The 27,097-nt window shown below is 43.9% G+C and overlaps 1 protein-coding gene across 7 annotated transcripts in view; it reads right to left on the reverse strand.

Annotated features, from left to right (window-relative positions):
• The window catches only part of SLC39A11 (solute carrier family 39 member 11), a 265,410-nt gene extending 240,095 nt beyond the window's left edge, over window positions 1-25,315 (reverse strand). For 3 of the 7 annotated variants that reach the window (XM_088661434.1, XM_035104080.3, XM_088661433.1), the window contains exons 1-4: window positions 25,197-25,315; window positions 21,786-21,918; window positions 20,748-20,786; window positions 2,887-3,045 (exon numbers count right to left, since the gene is read on the reverse strand). In XM_088661434.1, the coding sequence (XP_088517560.1) occupies window positions 2,887-3,045; window positions 20,748-20,786; window positions 21,786-21,893 (306 nt within the window). In that variant the 5' untranslated portion in view covers window positions 21,894-21,918; window positions 25,197-25,315. The other 4 variants (XM_035104081.3, XM_088661436.1, XM_088661432.1 and 1 more) reach the window with 4 other exon arrangements.
• Between the last annotated feature and the right edge of the window lie 1,782 nt (window positions 25,316-27,097).

Here is a 27,097-nt window from a genome sequence, read left to right on the forward strand (position 1 = left end):
TAACGGAAACAGCTGTCTTAGCTGGCTGCTATAACCAGATCCCTTTTTAAAAAGTTGGGGGGGGGGAGGAGAGAGAAGTCAACAGAGATGGAAACACTAGATTTTCTATTAAACAATATTCCCTATGAAGAAGAAAGCAAAGCTCTCCCACCAGCCTCGCTAACATGTCTGTGAAGAACCAATATGGACTGCCAATGTTTTAAGGCCGTGTATAATGTTTTTTGCCTGGCACCTGCTTCAGGCTGGTGGCTAAAAAAACTATGTTATTTTCTCAGGTTTTAATCAACACAATATGGCTGGGGGGTTTTTTGAGCTGCTTTGGAACTGCTGTTCTTACACGATGTATTGTTTTGCACTGCATTCTCTGATTTATTGAACTTATATGTAGCCATTTTACTGCATTTTATTAAATTCAAAAGAAAACATCTTCCCTATGATAGGGAGAAAGTAGACAAAATGAGCAGACAAAAAGAGCTCCCTGCTCTGATCAGGAAATTTCACATTCCATCTTATGCAGGGGGGGGGACTGAGGTACTCATCAACAGAATCATAGAGTTGGAAGAGACCACAAGGGCCATCCAGTCCAACCCCCTGCCAAGCAGGAAACACCATCAAAGCATTCTTGACATATGGCTGTCAAGCATCTGCTTAAAGACCTCCAAAGAAGGAGACTCCACCACTTTCCTTGGCAGCAAATTCCACTGTCGAACAGCTCTTACTGTCAGGAAGTTCTTCCTAATGTTTAGGTGGAATCTTCTTTCTTGAAGTTTGAATCCATTGCTCCGTGTCCGCTTCTCTGGAGCAGCAGAAAACAACCTTTCTCCCTCCTCCATATGGCATCCTTTCATATATTTGAACATGGCTATCATATCACCCCTTAACCTTCTCTTCTCCAGGCTAAACATACCTAGCTCCCTAAGCCGTTCCTCATAAGGCATCGTTTCCAGGCCTTTGACCATTTTGGTTGCCCTCTTCTGGACACGTTCCAGCTTGTCAGTATCCTTCTGGAACTGTGGTGCCCAGAACTGGACACAGTACTCCAGGTGAGGTCTGACCAGAGCAGAATACAGAGGTACTATTACTTCCCTAGATCTAGATGCTATACTCCTATTATACTCAATATCTTTAGAGTACAGATATTTTGGCGCAAAGTTAACGCTTGGCCAAAAACCCCTAAGGAAATTTATTGATTTTTTTTGTTTGCTGCAAATAAACAACAACCCCCTTTTGTAGCACTGCTTCAATTGAGCAGTTGCTAAAATACTAAACCACCACCATCAGAAATAATTGCCCCCGAAACACAGCTGCCTCATGAGGCAGTCCCTGCAGCGAGAGATCCAAAGGTATTTTCCTCCTACAAGTAGCAGAGGCTATTACTGTGTCTTGGCTCTTAAGAAGGAAGTGAAGCAAGCCATGGTGTTCAAAAAAAGCAATTCAGGATCTTCAAATTGAAGGAGGGGAAGAATGCTACCTGAGCCAACTAAAATCTCCTCTTGGATTTAAACATAACAAAACAGAAGGGGTTGAAAGGGGTGGGAGAGAGAGAGAACAAGCCCTACCAAACAAGAAATGAAAAAGCGGGTCAAAATGTCTCTTTCACATAATCCCAAGAGAAAGAGCAATGCAAATATGCAGGCTGCCCTGTTAAATATATCCTCAGAAATATACATATCTTCATCAGATCACCAGTTGAACAAGCAGAACCCGGGGCAAGAGGCAGCTCCTCCAGTGGCTTCATTTCACCCACCAAAGCACACAGAATATTAGGATTTGGTGCAGGGATTTGCTATGGCAGCAATTCCCAAAATCTCAAAATAAGACTGAAGTTGCAAAGGTATTTGTTTCCATCTATATCCCACATATATACTTTGTATATATACTATATACTTTGGCCACCTCATGAGAAGAGAAGACTCCCTGGAAAAGACCCTGGTGTTGGGAAAGATGGAGGGCACAAGGAGAAGGGGACGACAGAGGATGAGATGGTTGGACAGTGTTCTCGAAGCTACAAACATGAGTCTGACCAAACTGCGGGAGGCAGTGGAAGACAGGAGTGCCTGGTGTGTTCTGGTCCATGGCAGGGGTCTCCAAACTAAGGCCCGGGGGCCAGATGCGGCCCAATCGCCTTCTAAATCCGGCCCGCGGACGGTCTGGGAATCAGCATGTTTTTACATGAGTAGAATGTGTCCTTTTATTTAAAATGCATCTCTGGGTTATTTGTAGGGCCTGCCTGGTGGTTTTACATGAGTAGAATGTGTCATTTTATTTAAAATGCATCTCTAGGTTATTTGTGGGGCATAGGAATTCGTTCAATTTTTTTTTTTCAATAAATAGTCCGGCCCCCCCATAAGGTCTGAGGGACAGTGGACCGGTCCCCTGCTGAAAAAGTTTGCTGGCCCCTGGTCCATGGGGTCACGAAGAGTCGGACACGACTAAATGACTAAACAACAACAATATCCCACAGAGCATGGAAACTTTTACACAAGGGATGGGGAATCAGTGTCCTTCCAGATGTGGCTGCAGTGCAACATTTCTGGCCAATGAACATGCTGGCCTGGAGCTGATGGGGGCTGGAGACAGACAACATCTGGGAGACCACAATTCCCTCCCATCTCTGTTTTAAACCAGTATGTTACTAGCTACATATATACTAACTAGATTAACAGTAGCAGCAGCAAAGTCCTGCCACGGTGCCCCATTTATCTTAAATTTATGAGGACTGGGGCACGGCCATACTTGTAAAGATGCAAATGGTCTATGGGTCCTTACTTAATAAACCCAATAATAAAATAAAGCAAGAGCAGTTTACAGCACATGTAAGATGGACATAAGATTGACTCTCCTGGCTGCCACCAAATTATAGAGACTGTTGGAAGGGCTACTCACCAGCCAAGGGAGAATGAGGTCAGCAAAGTACACAAACGCAGCGCCCAGAGTGAAACCAACAGCTACAGGGAAGAAGGCAAAGGCCCCAAACTTTCCAGAGTCCTCTGCCAGTTCAATGGCAGGTGCAAGGAGCGACCAGTAAGAAGCAGCCAGCATAACCTAAAACAACACAAGAGTTAGTGCAAATTAAGGATGCAATAATATAGCCCTCTTCAATCATTCTGAGCCTCCGATCAATACTTATTTCACTGCTACAAGAAGATTCACTGGTAGTATGTTGCATTTCTATAGCAATGAACCAAGATAATCAAATTTCTACCTGTCCTTTGTTCAATAATGTGAGACACCCGAATCCAGTAACTCCGCAGGGTAAGATCTCCCTTATATTTATTTTATTTTATTCCAAATCCAGATGCCTGGACTGTAAACCATGAATTTAGGAGCTGAATTGATTTTTTTCTTTTTAATATAACTCCCACTTAAAAAAACACACAAAAAAAAAACCAAGGTAAAACATCCAACGATATTGAGAAGCAATTCCTGCCCTATTATGTGGCTAACATGCCTTGGAAGAATAGAACTATCCAGGAGATGTGGGGAGCTTCATAACAGGTTGTGAAATGTTTTACTGCAGACAAACCATGAACTGCAACCACGTTCCTTTCCTAGTTTATAGTTCATGGTTTGTCTGGGAGAGATAAACCACAAGATCAGGTTCAGACAACACATTGTAAGTCAAACCATGACTTAGCTTACAGCAGCCAGAGGACTGAGAGAGGAGTGTAGCAGCTGTGATAATCTCTCTGGGAACACTTAGGCTTCTGTGTTTGCACTTTGTGTTGTGCGTGAACCAGCTCCATATGCTGAAATGTGGTGGTAAATGTGGGTGGGAAGAAGCTGAAGATGATACATTTCTGTCCAACCCTCAAAGTGTTGTAAGCCAGAAAATCGCTTATCTCCTTAGTTTACGCCAATAAAACTCTGAAACACGAGGAGTTAGGAGCCCAACATTGTTTATTGCAAAGCAATAGGTTACAGTCGGATCGTTCTGCAAAACTGCAACCCCGCCCGGTGGTCCAGGCAGTTGTATTTATAAAATTTCAAACAAAGCATTTCAGTTTTCACCAATCATATACATCATTACCTCCTTTCATGTTTAATACACATGCGCAATAAGCACTGGCAATTTCTGCTGATTAAGTTCTGATTCCCACTGTGTTCTGTTACACTGTGTAAGTGTGCATGTTGGAAACCTGTGTTACGTGTAGCCATTTGCACCATGTAGCAACTTATGTTCTAGCTTTGAGCTGTATGTTTGTGATTCACATACAGTGGTACCTCGTTTTAAGTACACAATTGGTTCCAGAAGTCTGTACTTAACCTGAAGCGAACTTTCCCATTGAAAGTAATGGAAAGTGAATTAATCCGTTCCAGACGGGTCCGCGGAGTACTTAAACTGAAAGTACTCAAACCGAAGCGTACTTAAACTGAGGTATGACTGTATTAGCTGTATTTCTGCCCCAATGTGGGACGGCAACTTGCAAAATCATCAGTTTCATAAAGTTAACAGGCTACCATAACTTCTCTATTAGAAGCACACTCAAGGATTTACACATTATCACATTTATTGCGGCCCTTTGGGCCACTGCCACAAAAGGAGCTCCTTTAAGTGTAGCGTTTGTGCATAATGCAAGTATAATACAAACCTGAACACATACAGAGGAGCAAAACAGCAGTATTCCTAGCCACCACGCTAGACTTTCCCGAGGTTTAAACGTACAAACTTTTTTCTCAAAGAATGTCAACATGAATTTGAAATATGATGCTGAATAACATTTTTTTATCCTTTACATGTTTCTGTCAAGAACAATTTAAGAACAACGAAAAGAGAAATCTTGACTCCGCCAAAGTGGACTTTTAACCAGAAAGCACAGTCAAAGCAGCAATAAGCACATACAAAACACAGCATGCTTATTCCACTGAGAAGTAATGATGTCAAAATAACCCTTCCAAATGGTTGGCTAGAGACTAAGCAAATAGGTAATTCAAGCCTGCTGCTTCTTAAAAATGGACTGCGCTGTCAAAGGGAAGTAGCCACTGTGCTCTCTTAAAGACTGTTTTATTTTATTTATTTTTTAAAAAAGTAAATAATCACTTGTTTACGTCCTTTCCTCTCCACATATGCTAGTTTCAAACTGCTCCGATTTCTCCTTAAACAGCTGCAAAGCACCTTCCCCACTTACACTCCCACACGGTGAAGCCAGCACTAAAACATGGAGAGCACCATATTGCCCTGTTGAGATACAGTATGTTCTTTATTTTGTACCTTTGCCCAGCCGACTGGTCTTGGAACTCGGGAGCTTTGGGGTACAACATGGCTGCTGCATCAGCAGCACCCAGCAACTTTTTCTCTGAGGTCTTTTTTAAGTCTGCTAGTGAAGAAGATGGAATATGAAAGGAGGCAGGGGAGCAGAGAATGGGGGGGGGGAGAGAGAGAGAGACCCAAAACATGGAAACAAAAACTTAAGTAAATTTAAGTCCCATGTTGCAGGTTGAGGCTAAAGGACTGAACATGGAGAAGGCCACTAGTTCAGTGAACTTTATCCACCATGCAAGAGGGAGAGGAACGAAAAGCTGCTCCGGAATCTGAGCGGGTTTTTCTTCTTCTTCATTTCTGTTTCTGTTCCATCAATGTGGCTTCTACGGCACCAAAAGCACCTGCATTGCAGGGGGTTGGACTACAAGACCCTAGTGGTACCTTTCAACTCTACAATCCAAGTAGGGATAATAGGAAGGGGTTGCTGTGGGCTTTAGAAAGGCAGCAGCTTTCTGTCACGTATTTAATAGGCAGCAACCAAATTGCTACTTGAGGGAAAGGTTTTTTAGATTCTCACACACACAAGTCTAGTCATCCTTCCACTCGGAAATTTAGAGAATTAGAATCATAGAATTGGAAGAGACCACAAGGGCCATCCAGTCCAACCCTCTGCCAAGCAGGAAACACCATCAAAGCATTCTTGACATATATGCCTGTCAAGCCTCTGCTTAAAGACCTCCAAAGAAGGAGACTCCACCACACTCCTTGGTAGCAAATTCCACTGCCGAACAGCTCTTACTGTCAGGAAGTTCTTCCTAATGTTTAGGTGGAATCTTCTTTCTTGTAGTTTGAATCCATTGCTCCGTGTCCGCTTCTCTGGAGCAGCAGAAAACAACCTTTCTCCCTCCTCTATATAGCATTCTTTTATATATTTGAACATGGCTATCATATCACCCCTTAACCTTCTCTTCTCCAGGCTATAGATTATAGATTTCACCGTGTAAAACCACTGGATTACTACAATATTTGGTGCGGGATGGAGAGGGACCTCATCAAATAAGGCCCCTAAGACACAGCCCAATAATAAATGCTGAGCCTTCCTCAGCATTTTCTCAGATTTCAGCATTTCGAAGTCTACACACACATCCTTTCCTTTACCTCATCAGCGAAAGCAATTACGCAACTGCCAAGGAGCAACACAGCTGCAGGAGAAAGATCAACTAGTACACTGTCACAGACTGCCTTCCACAAATTAGAACAACAGTAACGATTTTATCGTTTGCTCGCTCACAATGCAGAAGTACATACCCCGCTCCGCCCGCTCCCCAGGAAGGCTACGCAACTGTAATTAATCACAGGTGAACCTTCTTTAGTCTTTATTATATAACAATTAGGTTTGATGACACTGCTGTCTCACGCATTTGAGGATTTCATTATTACTATGGCTTGTGTTGAAAGCTATGCTCTCAGTTCCACTCGTCCAAGGATATATACCAGGGGTCCCCAGACTACGGCCTGGGGGCCAGACATGGCCCATGAGGCTCATTTAACCAGCCCCCAGCAACCCCTGCTGCCCACTGCCACTGCCCGCTCTTATCAGCACGGCACGGCTGCCCACAGGAGCGTCAGAAATAGCTTGTGCACATGCACCAGCATCATTTCCAGCGCACTTCTGGGTTGGAGGAGGCCCATGCACATGCGCACAGGTTATTTCCGGTGTTTCGTCAACCCGGAAGTGCACCAAAAATTATGCTAGCACATGCGCACAAGCTATTTCCGATGTTCCTGGCAACCTGGAAGTACGCCGAACATCACATATGGGCGTGCGCTCCCGCGCGCTCTGGCCCACCGAGCAATTCAGTACTCGAGGCACCAGCCCAAGGCCAGGTAAGTCTGGGGACCCCTGATCTAGACCGTTGCACAATTGAACTTCTCCCCTCTCCTCTCCACCCGCTCAGTGTGCTCAGGGGGTTTCCCAACCCTATGAAATAGATCTGGGAAGGGCGGAGAGAGGAGTTTTGTTGTGCAAGCGTAAATCCTTGTGCAAACGGAACAAGGGCCTTGGTTTTTAAGTGATTTTGTGCAGTGCCTGGAGAACTCATTTTACAAAGTGTCTGTTGTGAGAATTATAAGGTCTAAGATATAAAATAAATGTACCAAGCAAACACATACTGTACATAAATATATAAACCACATGTCTGAAACAGTTCAGGAAAAAAGTCCTGAGACCATTTCTTCTCTCCCAAATTGACCTAAAATGTTTCTTTCCAAGGAGGGAGGCAATGGGAAAAACCTCCCCATTGTCTCATTGCTTAAGATATGAATAGGGTGAGCCTGTGACCTGGACTCAGGAATCAAATATTTATCATCACAAAAGAATAGCCAGGCTGTCCAGGTAAACCCATTAACAGCCATCAACAGGTTTCCTGCCAGACAGGATTCTGTTGTAGTCCGCCCCCTCTGTGATGTATGTATGATGTACTGCGGGGTGGTCTTGGGCTCCAGGGTGGGCAATTTCAAATGTCTATATAAGGGCTTGCACACCATTGTTCTGGGTCCCTCCTGCCCTTAGCTGCCAGGTACCCTGTTTTTTGCGGGAAACCCCCGGATTTTAATCCGTTTCCCGCTGTTCTCCCGAATGGAGAAAAATCCCGGAAATCCCCGGATTTCCTACCTGCCAGGGAGCCTCCATTTTGGGTGCTGCTTTGCCCATGTGTGGGCACCGGAAATAGGGCAGAGCGGCACCGGAAGTCGCTTCTACACATGCCTGGCGACCATCTTGGTGGTGGCTGCATGGCAGCAGCAGTCACCAAGATGGCTGCCACCATGCGGCCACCACCAAGGTGGCCGCCGGGCATGCGTAGAAGCGACTTCCGGTGCCACTCTGCCCTATTTCCGGTGCCCACACATGGTCAGAGCGGCCCCAGAAGGTGCTTCTATGCAACTTCCGGTGCCGCGCCGCCGCTGATCCCGCCTTTTTCAGCGGGAGACTTGGCAGGTATGCTCCTGCCTCCTGCGTGTGGTTGTGAGCACCCTGTTGCAACAGTTAATAAAGACCAGGCTTACTAGCTGCTTTGCTTCTCAATATTCTCTTGTTGGCCTCTGTTATTTTCTCCTACCCATAGAGAACCTACAAAAGGACTCTACAGTGGTACCTCTACTTACGAATAACTCTACTTACGAATGTTTCTACTTACGAACGGAGCTCCGTCCGCCATCTTGGATGTGGTTTAGATAGGATTTTTTCTACTTACGAATTTTTAGATAGGGTTGCTTTGACTTACGAATTTTTTCTCCCAATGCATTCCTATGGGATTCGACTTACAATTTTTTTTCGACTTACGAATGTGCGTTTGGAACGCATTAAATTCGTAAGTAGAGGTACCACTGTATATGGGCTCTTGGGTACCCCATAAGGGAAAAGGAGTAGTTTTTTCTTACAACGTCGAACAAATACAAACAGATAGGTGATAGATAAATGCAGTAAACAGTGGTTTCTGGAATTCAGTAAGGTCTTATTGCTGTCCTATTTCTCCATATCAGTGTTTCCCAAACTTGGTTCTCCAGCTGTTTTTTGGGACTACAACTCCGATCATCCCTAGCTAGCAGAACCAGTGGTTTTGTGTGGATGGAATGTAGCCTACTATACCAAGGGATACCTCAGTCTGTAGAGCATGGGACTCTTAATCTCAAGCCCCACGTTGGGCAAAAATAGTCCTGCATTGCGGGGGGGGGGGGCTGGACTAGTTGACCATCGTGGTCCCTGCAATCCTGCAATTCTATGATTCTAAGGTAAAGAGCCACATCCATTGCTCCTCCCACTTTTAAATCATTGGTGCACAGCCTCCAGAATGTCCCCCTCGCTGAGCGCAGCCCTCAAACTGCAAAAAGTTTCCCTGCTCCTGGCTCTGCAGGTTTCCAGTTGTACGCAGGACTGCTGGAACAAGGAAACACAGTGGCTGACCTTAGGAGAAAACCTTCGGTATTCTGAACAGGGAGTCCTGTTCTGCTTTGACAACAATGCAGTCTAAGTACCAGCAGCCCAACTGAATGGCACACAGCTCTGATTCAGCTCTGTTTCACTACTGCTTAGGAACTGGACTGATAGGCCCCCACCCCACCCCGCAAAACCCACCATTTATTTACGGCGCTGCTATTTGTTCAGAAGGAACTTTTTCCTTCCTTCCTTCCTTCCTTCCTTCCTTTCTTTCTTTCTTTCTTTCTTTTGGCAGCGGTGTAGCGACTCATCTTTCTCATCTGATTATTTCTCATAAAAAAGAAAAGGAACATTTGAACAGCATATTGATACACAAGAAAGCACCCTCCTCTCTCTCTCTCTCTCTCTCTCTCTCTAGGACACAGAGTTCTCTAACTAGAGCTAGCTAGGAAGGATGACATTTGGTACTGCTCTCATCCAAAAGCAACAATGCCAGATTATTCTTCAAATTCCTTGTCTCTGAGCCAGTCAGTCAGCCCTGATGGAAAGAAACTGAGCACAAACGTTCTTGGTTTAATTACAATTGTCTTTCCCACAGGAGTGCAAGGAAATGGCATCTTCAAAACAGCCATCATAAGTGGGTTGTAATCATGAGTGACACCTCTGCGCTGAAACAGACTCAGTTATGTTCCACAAACCCTTATGAATCTCTTGAATAAAGTTTGAGTGCATCCGCCCACCCTCCCAAATTTTAAGAGTTAGCTACAGGGCTCCATTCTTTCGATTTCAGATATATATTTCTGAATTCGCACAGCATCAACTTCCATCAGAGCTGTTAAGAACACGCCAAACAAGTCATTTGCATCTAGCCCAAAATTGCAGGCAAGCAACACCGCTCACTGGAGGCAATCTCTGTTGGTGAAATGGAACTGTTCAAAGAAAAAAAGTTTTCGAGTCCCAGAAAGAATGAGGAGGTGGGGTGAATTTAATTAATTTCAGTTCCTTCAGTTCACTGCATCTTCTCATTCTGCATTTCACCTCTTCTGCATGAAAGGGAGTCCTGTAGTGCTGAAAAATGCTGCAATCTATTTTACCTTTTATATATATATATATATATATAAAAAATGATCCAAGTTACCTAGCATGTACAAGTCAAGGGTGCCTAACCTCCATTACCTTTAGTTGGAAGAAGAGACATTGATTTCAGCAAAAATTAGGCACGCCTGATTTGGTCTCCAAATTGCAGCCAGTGGCAAGGACCCAGAAAAGTCCTTGTGCACACACACAAATTGCTTCCATATACATTGGTTGGGGGATTGGTTTTGCCTTCCAGCGCCTGCCATTTGTACCACCTGAGTCCTGCTCTGGAGGGCTGCCTTACTATTAGGGAGCTGTTCAGTTGGCTACTGATGAATGACAGAAGCTGGGGAGGGAGAACTGTTGTGTGAGCTGAAGGCACCCCGTCATTTTCTGGATCCAAACCATTGTCTCCTGCCTTCGCCTCCCTGTTGTCTGTGCCTATCCCATCCAAATGCTTTTCAGCTAGGCTTGCGTTGGCTAAACGAAAAACCTGGCCGCTGCCGATTTCCATCAGATCTATTGCTACTTCCAGTACTCTTCTCTCTGCTGGCTTATTTATGAAAACATTTCTTTCCCCAGAAAATCTCAAATCGCTTGCTTCTTTATCTCTCTCTCCCACACACTAAAATAATTACGAAACCAAAATGAAATCAAATATAAGATGAAGCAGCCGTTTAAAATTTTAACCCTCGCTTAAAGCTCTGGCAAAGCAAGGACGCTTTTTTTACAGCCTGTTCAGACTGACACTGATGCTTTCTTAGTCACTTCTGGGAGAAGGTTCTGAAGTTTTGAAAGTACTGTAATTTTCTGTGTATAAAACTAGGTTTTCCCCCTTTAAAATAATGTCAAAAATTAGGGGGCGTCTTATATATGGAGAGTACCAAGGGTAGACTGACGATTGGTTGTTGCCGCAAAAATAGGGGGCATCATATACATGGGGGTGTCTTATAGACAGAAAAATATGGTATTTTTTATACCCCTCACCCACCCACTGCCATCTCAATTTGGATTGGCTGGAGTCCTGCATCTTGCTTCTGACAGTGACCAACCAGATGATGATTACACACATACACACACAAAATAAATGCTTCCAGGAAGTTTATAAACTGGATTGGAAGCCACCACAATCTCCTACCATTGCTGCTTAGTAAGTTGGAGGCTGGAATCCACCTACCAATATCCTTATGCTGCTTCTCCATAAACTAGGGCAGATCTAAGATTGCCCCAGCAGTGGCATTCCCAGCGATGGGCTCACAAGGCACTGGCATGAATCCTTTTTCTAAGTGCCCCAAGCGTTTCTGAATGGTAATGAATCTGGGGAGAAAATGAAAGCGGGTGCATGATCTGGGCTGCATGGTACTAAGATACTAACCGGACGAAATAAGATTCATTTGGGGGGTCTGTCTAGAAATGATTTGAGGGAGGGAGGAATGAATGAATTGATTTGGAGCAGGATCTGTTGGAAAATTAACTGGGGATTAAATGTATTGAAGAGGAACTGAGGTAGGGTGCAAATTAATTTACGTGGGGCACGTTGGATGGGAAATTAGATGGCTGCATTCTGTGTGACATTTAAATTCTAAACTTGCATCAATACATATAAATCAGCCTATGCAACATTTATGCAAAGTTGCATCTAAGAGCCCCAATGTTATAAATACATTAGCAATGTCTCTGGCTCCCAGGTTCTTTTACCTGCTCCAATTAAGACCCTACATACCCCACCAATGGCATGCATATCCTCTCCAGACCAAAAGCCATTTCCTATGAGGGTCACCTTTCATTTCATCCACCAACTAAAATGAGATGAGTTTTTTATTCCAATACATGCAATAGCAAAACTCCTAAGGCACTGAGGAACGCAGGGAGAGAGTTACAGGTACGGTAGGTAGCCATGCTGGTCTGACGTAGTCGAAACAGAATAAAAAAATTCCTTCCAGGAGCACCTTAGAGACCAACTGAGTTTGTCATTGGTATGAGCTTTCGCGTGCATGCACACTTCTTTAGATACGAAAGATACTCTTCAGATACTCTTCTTCAGGGAGAGTGTGTTGGTGGCAAATGCTTCAAATTAAAAGAGTGCATTTTCAGAAGAAAAAGAGAAGCTGGGGGGGGGACCTTCCTTGGTTTTTTGGTTTTTTGGTTTTTAAAACGAGTTACCCCTCATTAAGGCTCAAAGAACAGGCTTACTCTCAAGAAAGTTATCTCAGCTCTGCAAAGCACAAAAGGGACTTCTGAATACCTATGTGATGCTTTCCGCTCTTGTTTGCACACCTCTCCGCTTTGGCAGAATGGCAACAAACAGGGCAACTGTCAAAAGCAGCAAGAATGAGGCTGCATGGTCTCCATTCTGCAGTCTTGCAGTGGGGTTCATGAGTTGGCCATTCAGTTGATGTGACACTGTCACACTCTGCATTTCCTAAACCCAACAGCCAACAATCCAAGGCGGGGAAACACAAAGTGTGAAAGCCACCACATTGTACGTGGCACAAATCCAGATGCTACTGAGAAAAGATGGAAGCAGCAAAAGATCTATGTCTCTTCTGTAATCTCATTAGACCCTTGGTCACAATGCCTGTTGAATGCCCCAGCTCAAGGCATCATCTGCCATCTTGAACTCTCGCCAAAAGACTCTCGCAAAAACAAATGAATGAATCGCAAAGAATGCTCCATGCTGTAAAATGATAATAAGTATCACATATACCAGGCTTCCTCAACCGCGGCCCTCCAGATGTTTTGAGACTACAGTTCCTATCATCTCTGACAACTGGTCCTGCTAGCTAGGTATCATGGGAGTTGTAGGCCAAAAACATCTGGAGGGTTGAGGAAGCCTGACATATACCTTTCACACCGTCAGGCACATATCTTATTTTCCAGGCTAGCACAACTGTTTTAACCAACAGAAGGTCAACGGCACTGAAGTCACAAAGACTAGCCCTCTTCAAGTGTTTTTGTTCATGTTAAGGAAACACACAAAGGGGGATGTGGGGACATGTCTGCTAGCTTCCCTCCACCCCCATATTGCCATTCTGGCTGCGCTCCACAAACTTCAAGGAGCCTCCTGTTGCAAGCCATGTGGGCTCTCCATGTCAAACATTCTCTCTCCAACCTGTGGGAATGATGTGGATGTAGTGCTAGAGGACTCAACCCTGCAGTCACCCTCACATGTTGACGTAAAACCAAAAAGATAATCAGAAGAGGGCTAGAGTGTTGCTTCAAGCGAGGTATGTCTACATTTCCCATCTGATATGGCCATGAGCCAGTGTGGTGTAGTGGTTAAGAGTGGTAGCCTCATAATCTGGTGAACCGGGTTCGCTTCCCCGCTCCTCCACATGCAGCTGCTGGGTGACCTTGGGCTAGTCACACTTCTCTGAAGTCTCTCAGCCCCACTCACCTCACAGAGTGTTTGTTGTGGGGGAGGAAGGGAAAGGAGAATGTTAGCCGCTTTGAGACTCCTTAGGGTAGTGATAAAGCGTCAAACTCTTCTTCTTCTTATACAGAACCGAGCAGTTACAAAAGCGTCTTTCAGCTTATCAGGTAAAGGGTCTATACTCTGAGGCAAAATTCTTTTCTTCCAAGGCAATAAAGGGGCTAATTTATAGGCAGAAATTGCTGTGCTGACATAAAGGGTTCAGCTTTTGAGCTATGATTTCGCAGACATGTTTTCCCCACCCACCCACCCCAAAAATGCAGATAATCCAATACGGATTGGTCAGCATGACTGATCCTTTCAGTGGCTTGACATTTCAGCACTGGAGTTAAAAAACAGCCATGAGGAATTTGTGAAAATGGTAAGAGACGACGGTGCTCCTACCAAAAGATTGTAAATATTACCACGATAGCAAAGACTGAAAAGACGGGTTTGATGGAGAGTGCTTCTGTGATAAGAAAGTGTTATACAAGCTAGCTAGAAAACAAGGAGGAAAGGCTCTCTCTCCAACAGAAATGAAATCTCTTGCTGGGTAGCCAAAGGGGGGGGGAGAGAGCCTATCAGAAGACAATATGGCTAGATCTAGAGCCACAAGAATGACTGACGATCGAGTTCTGGTTCCCAGTTGCTTCTGGGACCTGAACTTTAATTTAGATCAGGCAGAGGCAAACTCCGGCCCTCCATATGTTTGGGGCTACAATTTCCATCATCCTTAGCTAACAGGACCAGTTGTCAGGGATGATGGGAATTGTAGTCCCAAACATCTGGAGGGCCAGGGTTTGCCTATGCCTGATTTAGATTATTTTGTGCAAAAGGAAGCTGTGAACAATGGTTCCTTGCCCTGTAATACGTTCTTCTGATGCAAGTGGCATTGTGTTTGTAATGTTGTTTGCAGAGCCCCCTGCTACTCCACATGGAACTGAGGGTCTTATAAAACCTTAAAAGGAATGAAAAAAGTTGTGGAGATTCGGCTGATACCAAATCAAAGTTTCATCTAGATTGGTTGGGTGCCAATTTTGGAAAGATTCTTTTCTTACATTAAACCCCCTGCACCAGATTTCAACGAGCAATTACGGCAGTCTAAAGTGATCCGTCCTTTGAAGGGCAGGCTGATTTAACTGCGGGGAGAGGAAAAGGAGTGCAAGACACGTCACTGTTTTATGCTGTCCAACCCTGTGTGCAAACATGTGCCCAGTTCCTGCAGGTGGAATATACAAGAGGTTACTTCCTGTACGTGGCAACTGGGCACCAAGAACAAACCCTTTGTCAAAACTTGACCAAGGTGGTCCTGTTGGGGAGCTCTCATTTGGGGGGGGGGTGTAACCACATGCAAAGCAGAGCACAGGAGGCATGAAGCTGCTTTTAAGGTGATGCAATGCTCTGATGTAAAAAATATCAAAGCATTCTGCAGTATTCTGAACTGCCACTTTAAACACACAAACACACACACACACACATACACAAAATTATTTATTACTGGCTTAAAACACGCCTAGAGAGATTGGGGGCGGGGGGATCATAGGCAGATTATTATTTTGGGGGGGCAGTGCTTTGTTTCTATAAGAAAAAATGTTTAGGGGTCCTCTCATTTTGACTCAAGAAAATCACCATTTTATAGTTCAAATTGGGGAAAATAAATACAGTACAAAGAGTCACAAAATGTTTAGGGGTATGCTTACTCCGAGGTGGGGGGGAGCACTGGATTTGGGAAAGAAAAATGTATCACCTTTACAGATATAGAATAATACCCAAAACAGTTCACAGAGAATTGATGAACTGCTAAGTGAATGCCAAAGATGCCTAAGCAAAGTTTCAACACAATCCCTCCATCTGGTGTGGATTCCCACAGGCTGATAGCTGTCTGCTCCAAGGAACTTCCAGGACTTATCTTTCAAGCAGAAGTCCCAGGTGAGATGGGAAATAATTAAGAGAACATGTTGAGGAGGGGAAGGAAGGAGAAAATAAAGCTAGCGCCGGAACATGTCAACTTTCTTTTCTTTTTTTAATAATAAAAAGGGGGCACACAAAGTACCCAGTCCATGGCACAATTTGCATGTCCCTGTGTACCACGAACGTGCCAGTTGCCCTTTCCTGTGTGGGAGAAGCAAATTGTGAATTTCTGACTTAAGCGTTTTGTCACAGCCGGAAATTGTGGCTTGTTTTACGCAAACAAATCAATAAACCAAGAAGAAGATTTGGTTACAGATTATGGTTTTGCTTAGAACAAAACAAACCATCACCCTCTGTTCGGAGGGGCTGCAAAGCCAAAGATCCATGGTTTGTTTCTCCCATATGATAGCAGTGAAGAGCAAAGCAGCCAAGAGCGAATTTCACGGTAAACTGTGGTTTGCTGTGATATGCGAACAAGGCCTGGATCTGCTCATTTGCAAAGGTGAGGACTTCGCTACGAAAAGGAACATTCCTATACCATTGCATAGACGCATTGGTAGTAGAGAGAGCTGGCAGGTATGGGGACACCCTTTCACAATAATATAGCCATTTGTTAATTCCTCAATTTCTCCACGCAGGTAGACCAGGAAGGTGGGAATCTAACCTGATAACCTCACAGAGAAATCCTATATGCAGTGATGCTAGGACCAGAAGCATGCCACCATGAAACCAGGGAACGAAGCACACAGAAGTGAATTCCTAATTTAGAGCCTTTTCAGTTGGCTGATTGTCACACAACGGGATCAGTGTCGCCAGATTCAGTGTTACCCACAAGTTGCCAAAACGAAATTAAAACACGAAAAGCATCCTTAAAAGGAGCTGTTATGCTGGCTGCTTGTCAAAAACCCGGCAAACATCGCTGTTTTCGATTCTGAAATTGGAAAAGCGTTATTTGTTTCGTAGGCCTTTGCAAAACAAAGGAGGGAAATGTATCAGATACCTAAAGCTCTTAAACGGTGTCTGAACTCAACGGAATAATCAACAAAACGGAATATGAAAATCCATTTCATGCATGATTGCTTAAGTGCTGGAGTGTGTTGCGTTTCTCCTGAAAGAATGACTAGCAATTAAAAAAAAATAGCACTTTTATTCTGGTCCTAAATCACGGTAAGTTCTTCCCCCACCCACCTCAAAGCAGGAGAAACAAAGCAAGAAAGGATCCAGCAACCCACCACAAACTTGTGGCAAGATACAGTACATAGCATCTAAAAAGCATCCTGGAGTGGACCATACAACAAGCACTTATATAATTTGTGTTGTTGTTGTTGTTGTTTATTCATACCCCTCCCATCTGGCTGGGTTTCCCCAGCCACTCTGGGCGGCTCCCAACAGAATTAAACACAATAGAACATCAAACATTTTAAAAAACTTCCCTAAACAGGGCTACCTTCCTATGTCTTCCAAAAGCCAGATAGTTGTTTATTTCCTTGACATATATGCTTGATCAACTCACCAGGCAAATATTACCTTAAAGACCAACTAAGTTTTTATTTTGGTATGAGCTTTCGTGTGCATGCACACTTCTTCAGATACACTTGAAACAGAAGTCAGACCCTTATGTATATACAGAGGGTGGGGGGGTGGGAAATGGGTGATGGGCGTGGTGAACCTGTAGATGGCTGTTAACGACTGCTGATGACTGCAATTGGTCCTGCGGGGGGAAAGCAAGGGCTGAGGCGCTAAAGAAAGCTTGATCATGCATAATGAGATAAGAATCCAATGTCTTTGTTCATCCCAGGTGGCTCCATGGTTTTAAGCTTGGTAATGAGTTCCATGGAGCCACCTGGGATGAACAAAGACATTGGATTCTTATCTCATTATGCATGATCAAGCTTTCTTTAGCACCTCAGCCCTTGCTTCCCCCCCCCCACAGGACCAATTGCAGTCATCAGCAGTCGTTAACAGCCATCTACAGGTTTACCACTCCCATCAGCCCATCACCCATTCCCACACACACCCCACCCTCTGTATATACATAAGGGTCTGACTTCTGTTTCAAGTGTATCTGAAGAAGTGTGCATGCACACGAAAGCTCATACCAAAATAAAAACTTAGTTGGTCTTTAAGGTGCTACTGAAGGATTTTTTTTATTTTGCTTCGACTCAGACCAACACGGCTACCTACCTGTAACCAGGCAAATATTGTTAGATAATTTTTATTTTAAAAAATTAAAGGGGGGTGGGGAGAAAGCTGTGGATGCTAAAAGCTGTTTATTACATTTTTACCTTACACTTCCCTCTAAGCTTAAAACAGCATACATTTGTCACTCCGTGGTATGCTCACAACAGCCTTTCAGTTGGGAGTATCTCGTTTCAACGTTGTTTCCTCAGTGGAAACAGAACAATCGTGACTTCCATTAAACAACAACCAGTTCCAATAAAGCAATGACTGAGTGCATCGTCATCCAGATTTGAAAGAAATACTTTCCTTGCAAAATCTTCTCCCTCATCCATTCGACAAACCTTCCTACCGTTACTTAATTGTCCCTTAATGGAAATCAATCATGCTTTTATTTTTTTTAAGCTTTGTTTTTTCAGTGCAACAGATACAAGCTTGGATTCCTTCACAGGCCCACACAGAAAAACATGAGAAACTGTGCCCAGGATTAAACGGGTGTAGCTTGAGCAATTTACACACACAGCTGGCCAAGCAGCAACTTGCTCCATAGTTGAAATTCATATGGACTCTCTGCTACCTGACAAAGACTTGCCTTGTCCATTAACAGCCTGCCAGGACTTGAAAGGGAGCTTGAAAAGATGCCCCGAGGCAGCATCTGTTACAAGGAAAAAGATAAAGAGGCAAGAGGCAATCCAACAACAAACCACAATCCTGCCAGGAAATCGGGCTCAGCGGAGACCTCCTGCACAGATTTCCGGCTGCTGCTCCTTTCTAAGAGGCATCCTGAGATGTCATCTTGGATTCAGGGTGGAAGAATGATGGGGCTGAAGAGCATCTGCTATCTCGTCAAGGAACACAAAGGCAGAAGCAAGGCCAGCAATAGCAATGGAACTGCATACAATGAGGATGACCAATCCTGGAAACCACATATGAACCACATTGGAGGAAGAGAGCCTTCAAGTAGGTCCTCCTAGCTCAGCTTTGCCCAACCTGGTAACTTTCACATGTTTTGGACTACCATTCCCATCCGCTCCAGCCAGTAAAGCTGTGGAAGGCTGTGGGAGGCTAGACGAATGCCTCATAAGACGAATTTTTCGCAAGACGAATGCATTTTGCAATTTCAATGGAGATTCGCAAGACAAGTTTCCTATGGCGCGCTTCGCAAGACGATTTTTTTTCGTCCCATAGGGTGCCTCGCAAGACGATTTTTTATTATTATTCGTCTTGCGAGGCACCCTATGGGAAACCGCACTTCAACGCGTTCCTATGGGAGCCGCTTCGCAAAACGAATTTTTCGCTATATGAAGCGACTCGCGGGACGAATTGAATGCCCTAGCTATCTGAGATATGTGTGAATGTTGACTAAATACAAAGACTTCTTGGCAGTGGTACCCAGAAGATCCGAGCCTGAAAAGCATACACAGGTAAGAAAAAGGAAGCGATTCAGCTCTGTGGGCTTCTCAAGGCTCGGAGAAACCAATGAACAGAAACCAAAACAACCAACCAAGAGGGTAGGAATGAAAGGGGAACCCTCTGGGACCCTGGGGTGGTAGCGGTGACAGTGAAAAATGGAGTAACTGGGGGGGTAGGTGGGTGGAGATGCAGTGACAGCAATGGTGGGGTGCATGCAAGAGAGATAATAAAAAGGGAGAGCTCAAGAAAGAAGATGAGTTTACATCCAGTAAAACTTGAAATTGCTATTGTACGGGTTGTCCCCTGCAACAACCATCATCAGATCACATCCATCTCCATTGACTGGACCATAACCATCATGGTTCTAGTGCTTTTCCATGGTGCAAAAACAAGACTCCAAGATATGGCCCTTTTTGGATCTCCTAGATTTTGACAAGGGGTCCCCTCAAAATCATCAGCAAATCGTAGGTCAGCTGTGTCTACAGATGTATTATATAATTTGTTGGTGGTTTTGTTGTCATCTTATGAAGTTCCATGAGAATCTGCGAGTTGAATAAAACTTTCTGCATTGCTGGCAAGCACTGGATCTGTGACTTTCTTTTTTATTGTTCTGTCTTTTCAAAGTAATTATTTTGTTCCTAGATTTTCCACCTGACAAAAACTAAGGTATTTTAGATGCAGCAGCTTGCAGCTCCATCTCCAGAGCTGGCTATATTTGCAATTATCATCTGGAAAAAATTAAGGCATAAGGAACAATTTTACATTCCAACTAAGTTATATGTAAGAGATATCATGTTCTCAGAGTAATAGAAAATGTTTATGTTTGCCTCCTTATTATGTCTCCAAAACTCTTTGTTTGATTATTTTTCTGGGTGAAAATGGAACACATGTATTTGGTTGTTTTTTTAATCGTTTTCCAACATTTCCATAAAGTTTACACCCATAGCCATGGAATGTTAAGTGGTGGTTCTGACACCCCATCCGCCTTGCTTTTTTACAAACTGAAAATTCAATTTCCCTTCATGAATGTTTCTACAAAGAGAGGGGGGACCCAAGAGACCCAAATAAAAACCGCTAAAGCAGTCTCCCTTGAGTTGTACCCAATGAAGTCATCCTGTTGGGGCAAGGACTTCCACCTGTAAAGCCATGAGACTTTAACTCCCTCTCCTCTCCCAATTCACCCCCTGAAATCTGCTCCAGAGGATTGGAGGAACCCCTGGGCCAGATGTGAGGGTGATGGGAATGGGGAAGGCAAGATACAAAGGGAGAGGAAGTTCCATCACACAGGTGGAAGCCACAGCACTAATGGGATAACTTTGTTGGCTACAACCCCCTTAACTTTGGAATAAAATTTAGTAGAGGAGCAATGCATTACCTGGCATCCAAGACAACATTACACCTGCTCTCCCCTCAGAGGTACCAACTCAAGACAGGGCATGACAAATGCTGCCCAAATTCTTCTGATATCTCACACAGATATAATTAGCTCTCAAGCAGTTATGCAAGAAACACTAATACGAAAAGGCAGGCAAACGAAACACCATCCGTAGCCAAAGAGACAAGATCAGGACAACATACAGAGCAAATTAAAAGAAACAAGTGTGTGCTATACTTACCCCTGCAGCAAAACCCAGGCTGCCATCCAGGATCCGTCTCTGCAAATTAAAACAAAAGAGCTTAGATCGCTACGAGAGGCAAGGCATGGCAGCTTGTTGTGTAAGAGAAAGATGGAATACAGAGTTGGAGACCTAGCCACAGTTCAGCAAATAACTTTGGCTAATGGGCACGAACATCAAGAGCAAAGTCGCCTCTCTCCTCTTCTATCCTATAATTAGTATTATTTATTTATTTATTTATTTATTTATTTATTTATTTATTTATTTATACCCCGCCCATCTGGCTGGGTTTCCCCAGCCACTCTGGGCGACTTCCAACAGAAAAATAAAATAATCTATTAAACATTAAAAGCCTCCCTAAACAGGTCTGCCCTCAGATGTCTTCTAAAAATCTGGTAGCTAGCTGTTTTTCTCTTTGACATCTGATATCACAGGGCGCCACTACCGAGAAGGCCCTCTGCCTGGTTCCCTGCAGCTTGGCTTCTCGCAACGAGGGAACCACCAGAAGGCCCTCGGTACTGGACCTCAGTGTCTTGGCAGAACGATGCTGCACTTCCTACTGCACTTCTGCCCGACTTGCAACATCCCTGCGAAGCAGCTCGCCGTATTTCCACCTGACAAGTGAGAAACCTAAGCTAACAGCAACTTGTGTTAAGTTTACTCAGCAAGTCCATAACTCAACAGGTTATTAGCCCAGGTCTCCAGGCCTAATGCTCTAAATACACCTGTCTATTCAAACAAAAAAAGAACAACGGCAGAAATAGCAGAAAGGTTTATGTCAGGAACATATAGTGACAATGTTAATTGAGCTGCATCGTCCAATTAATGTTCACATTGGGCAAAATTCAATTAAGCAGTTGCGCTAGCAGGAGCCAGTGCTGTTAGCACAATGAGGCCTTCCTCCTGCTGCCCCATTGGCTTGGATGTGGGGCCAGGAGATCCCCCAGAACAGCGTGCAGGGGGAGCAGAGAGGAGATTCTTCCATCTGGCAAGCAGAAAGCTGCGTCCTGAAAAAAAGAACTGAAGTACAAGACTCACCTGCCCGCTGGAGAAGACAAACACAAGTGCTGAGCCAGCAGCCGTCAATCCCCAGGTGAAGAAGGTTCCTAGCAATGCTTGTGACACTGGACTGTAACCCAGTAACATACTGAGTGCTCCTGGATTTAATGACCTAGGACAGATGTAAAGCCAACGTAAAGGCAGGATACTTTTGACGTTAAAGCTTCACCATTCAAAAAAAAAATTCTTCCCAATCAGATTTTCAGAGGTTCCACACCCACCTATTGCTCCTATTACCAGAGACAGATGATGGATGGATGAATGGATGGATAATTATTATTATTATTATTTATTTATTTATTTATTTATTTATACCCCGCCCATCTGGCCGGGTTCCCCCAGCCACTCTGGGCGGCTTCCAACAAAACATTAAAATACAGAAATCCATCAAACATTAAAAAGCTTCCCTAAACAGGGCTGCCTTAAGATGCCTTCTAAAGGTCTGGTAATTGTTGTTTTCTTTGACCTCTGGTGGGAGGGCGTTCCACAGGGTGGGTGCCACTACCGAGAAGGCCCTCTGCTTGGTTCCCTGTAACTTAGCTTCTCGTAGTGAGGGAACCGCCAGAAGGCCCTCGGCACTGGACCTCAGTGTCCGGGCAGAACGATGGGGGAGGAGATGATAGATAGATAGATAAATAGATAGATAGATGATATCATTTTCTTAATCAGATTTGCGTTGCATTCTAAAGGTATTTTCCAGTGGATCTGAATAAGGGAGGTGCAATTTCAAGTGCCACTTCCTTCCCAGAGCCAGTTTGGGGCAGAACTCAGGCAAAGCTCTCTTCCAAGCATCAGTTCCCCCTTGTCAAATCGCAATATGTTTGCAACCCTGCACACAATAACAATGGAGCAAAAGTCCTGTAGGATTGTACTGACCACCTTGAAAGGGTTATTGTGAACGTAATGAAGATTACAAAAAAAACATCATTTGTAGTGCAGTCCGGCTCGAAAACAAATAATTTCTAGTGCAGTCCTGCTCAAAAACAAGCCCCATTGCTTTCAAGCGTGTGTGAAGCCTTAATTTCATTCAGATTGAACAAAGCATCTACGCTGATGTGATATCTTTCCATTTACAGAATATGTCCCCAGAGGTGGACAAATTTATACATATCCAACACAGCTATTAATTATGAACAGCCAAAACCAGAGGTACTTAGCACTGCTTGCAAATAATCCATAGAAACTCAGGAAATGGTAAACTGCACGTTATGCTGACTCTGCAATATTTCTGATCAAATGCCACAAAAATGGGATCTCCGGAAAAGGAACTGGAATAGGAGCGAAAAGATGCAGTCTCACACCCTTGAACTCTACTTATGGCCTCCCTGTGGGGGGTTTATATACTGGAGGTGGCATGCTTTGTAATATTGACATACCTAGGATGGGTGTTGACTTGGGGGGTGTGGTTCTTTTAACCCCCCCCCCCCCCTGATTAAAGCAATGGAGGCCAAATTTGGCCCTCCAGCTATCTTGGGACTACAATTCCCATCATCCCTGACCACTGGTCCTGTTAGCTAGGGATGATGGGAGTTGTAGTCCCAAAAGAGCAGGAGGGCCGCAGTTTGGGGGTGCCTGGTTTAGTGCGTTGTCTAAACCCAGGCTCATGAGTTCTTTTCTCCTTAACCACAAGCTGTAGCCAAGAACAAGCTTTGCCCTCCATCCCAATTCCCCCTTTTGGAAGCTACTCCACACCGCTATCACATATTCAGAACTACTGCAACCCCCGTGTCAATGGGAGAGAAATGACTTGTACCAGGCCCATGGCTGGAGTCCACTTGTGTCATCATCAGCATGTGTCCTCCTGATGCGAGTCCCTTCCCTTTGCTGCCTCAGAACGAGGCCGACTTTGGCCATTTTGCTGGCACTTTCTTCTCTGGTGTAACAACTCAGCTCACAGAGTATTCCCCACCGCCACCCCGCAGTGTATCCAGGTACTTTTTGGCTGAGGAAGCCCCTTCAGTCGGCAGAACTCAAATTCAGGATTGATCGAACCTTCTCATGCCTAAAGCGAGGCGCAGCCTTTTTCACACAGGGGAGGCCCTCATCCCACACACAAAGAGTGATTTGTTGGCAAAGCGCCCCGCTCCATCCAACGCAGTTGCTGAGCATCAGAACATAATTCATTCATGAAGGTGAACCAGAGTCTCTCACTCATATGCACTGTAACAACCCCATGGGGAAAGGGATGGATGGAGATACAGTAGACACATACACACACACACACACACACACACACACGTGTTGTAAATTAGCCAGGCACCCAGTTGCGATCTCTGGATGTCAGGTTGGCGATTAACATCTCCATCTGGCAGGTCCCTCCAGCTTTCTTAAGCAGGTAAGGAGAAGAGCTTAGTTATTGCATGATGATCCTTTTTTCTCCAAGGAGTACATAGTTCACACACACACTCCTCAGTTAATCCCTATGATGACACTGTGAGGTAGGTTAAGTCAGAGGCTGTGACTGGCCCAATTACTCGGCTCCCTAGTTTACCAAAAACAAATTATAGTGTGGAACATGCCACAAAGCTTCCTAAAATAACAAACAAACTGAGTGGGTGTAGCACCCAACAGCCGTTTGTGTTCCTGCAACAAGTCTGTAACTAATGTACACACACATATTGGACCAGGGAAAGTGGGGTGGGAAGAGAGCAACTAAGTGCTCATCCAAAACATGCGTTCAGACCAAAATGTGAGAAATTGAGAATCTGAAGGTTTGGGCACAGGCATGGATATAGCCAGGATTTTTGTTTGGGGTGGGGGTGGGGGTGGAAGCCTTTTGTTGGGGGGGGGCAGAACCTCAGTTAGCTATGTATTTTTATTGATTTTTATTGATTGGGAGGGACTGTCCCTCCCTGCCCTCCCCCCCCCCCGCCGGCTACGCCCATGTACCCACGTATGAAGTTCCTCTTTCCCTGATCTAGCGGGCAACTTAACTTCATAAAACTAGCAACTACGAGGAAGACTCTCTACGAAACTTGCAACCGCAGTGGAGCTGTAAGTCCTGTTCTGCACAGTCTCGTTTCAGATGTGCAAGCACAGACCTACTGACACAGCCTACCCCCAGAGTGTGAACTGCGCCTGAATGAATGAATGAGTCTGCTTGCCACCTTTCAAAATACAACCCAATCCCACCCACCCACCACCCACAAAAAGGGGTGGGAGACTCTTTCCATTATATTTTTTCTTTCTTTTTTTGCACACTCACGAATTGTTCTAATATGCACACCTTCTAGCCAAGGGATCTGTTCCATACACAGTTCTAATCCGTTCGACATTCGTATTTAACTAAAAAAACATTTCCTGGTTTAACTTCCTGGCTTTTACCAGTAAGCTGCTTTAAAGACCACTCCGTTATTCAGAAAAAAAAATACATAAGAAGAATCAACTCACTGCACATGAACCACTTCTATTCTAGGACCGCGCAGGAGTTGCAAGTTATCGCAGGCGCTTCAATTCCGGCAGCCACTTCCGAGTTCCTCTGTACACGTGTCTCTCAAACAGGCGTGGCTCCGCCCACTATCCTCCCCTTCAGCCACTAGCAACGCGGCGCGGGTGTGCAGCATGGATTCTGCGGTGCACATCTCCTAGCTTTGGAAAAAGTGAAGCGGGCGGCCAAGCTTGTGCGCGTCTTTGCTGCGGTCGGTCGAGGATCGCGATAGAGGGGCTGTGACGTTCCCGCTGATTACCAGCTTGCTACACAGGGAGAGCTTGTTTGCTTTCCGAGGGCATATGTTTTTATCGTAATTATTTTTATGTTGTGTGTGTGTTGGCGTGCGCGCGCAAACACACGTATATGTATATGATAGTTTTAATATATGATATACTGTATCTATATGATAGTTTTAATTCTATCCATGTTTAATTTTTTAAATGATTTTTCTTTTCTTTTTTGCAGTTCTTATTTTTATCTGTGAGACTCCTTGAGTCCCATCGGGGGAAATGTAAAGTATAAATAAAGATGATATAATAATAATAATAATAATAATAATAATAATAATAATAATAATAATAGAATTGTAGAGTTGACTCATCTAGTCCAACCCCCTGCAATGCAGGAATCTCAGCTAAGCATACATGACAGACAGGGTTCGAAATTAGCAGGAGGGCGCCAGGCACATTTTGCAAGCACCTCCAAAAGTCTGGGTGCCATTGGGGGGGGCTGGCAGACACTCAAGGGTTATGAAATGTATGTGCTTTGAAGCCTCAAAGTATATGTTTAGAATAGACAATACATTAAGGAGTTTAACAATAAAGAGTAGGGTGTTTCGAAAATGAAGTTTGGTAACAATATTTTTATTGTAAACACCAAATTAAACATGTATTAATAATCTCTGTTAAAAATGTGATATTAACAATGTGTCACTTTTGTGAATTGTGTATTAGTTCATGCTTATCAAAATAATAATAAAGTGTTGCTGACCCCCCCCCCCCAAAAAAAAATGGGGACTAGACATTCTGTTTTGGCGCCCACAACCCAAGTCCCAGGAGCTATTTAGCTCCTAGCTTTTATATCCCAGTTTCTAACACTGATGACAGATGGCCATAATAATAATAATAATAATAATAATAATAATAATAATAATAGATCAAGAACTTGTCAAAAAGTTTGTTATTTTTCCACTTGAATCAAGGCAGTGGGGTTCTCCTTCACTAAACCTATAGGAATAAGTTACAATATCCACTATTATTGCTGTAAGCTTTACATACTATTGTTGTCAAACAGTTGTGTTTCATGGCCACCTGACCTCAGTACTCGCAATGGTAGTTTCTCTATGTATCCATATGTAATGTGTGTTCATTAGACTGCTTTAAGGTACCACAAGAGTTTCCTTTTTGCTTCTAAAAATGGCCAGTCTCCTCCAAAATCAAAGAATCTTAACATTCTGTTGCTTTAAACAGTTTATTTAGGCAATTATTATGAAACATCCATGCTTTCGCTATTATCTTACTTGCTTGCTTGCTTGCTTATTTTATTTATGAATTGCCTTTCATGAGGCATCCCAAAACAATTTACAACGTAACATACATAAAACAGTAGCATGTGCAAAAACAGTTAAAGCCATTGCATTTATAAAAAACAATTATATTTTAAAAACTATAAATATATAAACAGTCTGAAACAACAACAGCACATTGAAACAATTCCAATTACAACAAGAGAAACATCAAACGGAACAAACTCAGTAGGTGTGGCTTTCTTCAGCACTTCATCACCAAAGTAGTTAAATTTTTTTAACACTGCGTTGATTTTGAAAGCAGATTATCATCAAGAGGGGAGGAAAAGTAACAGT

The sequence above is a fragment of the Zootoca vivipara genome, chromosome 2 (assembly GCF_965207765.1).
Source record: "Zootoca vivipara chromosome 2, rZooViv2.hap1.1, whole genome shotgun sequence".
In the NCBI taxonomy this organism is placed as follows: Eukaryota; Metazoa; Chordata; class Lepidosauria; order Squamata; family Lacertidae; genus Zootoca; species Zootoca vivipara.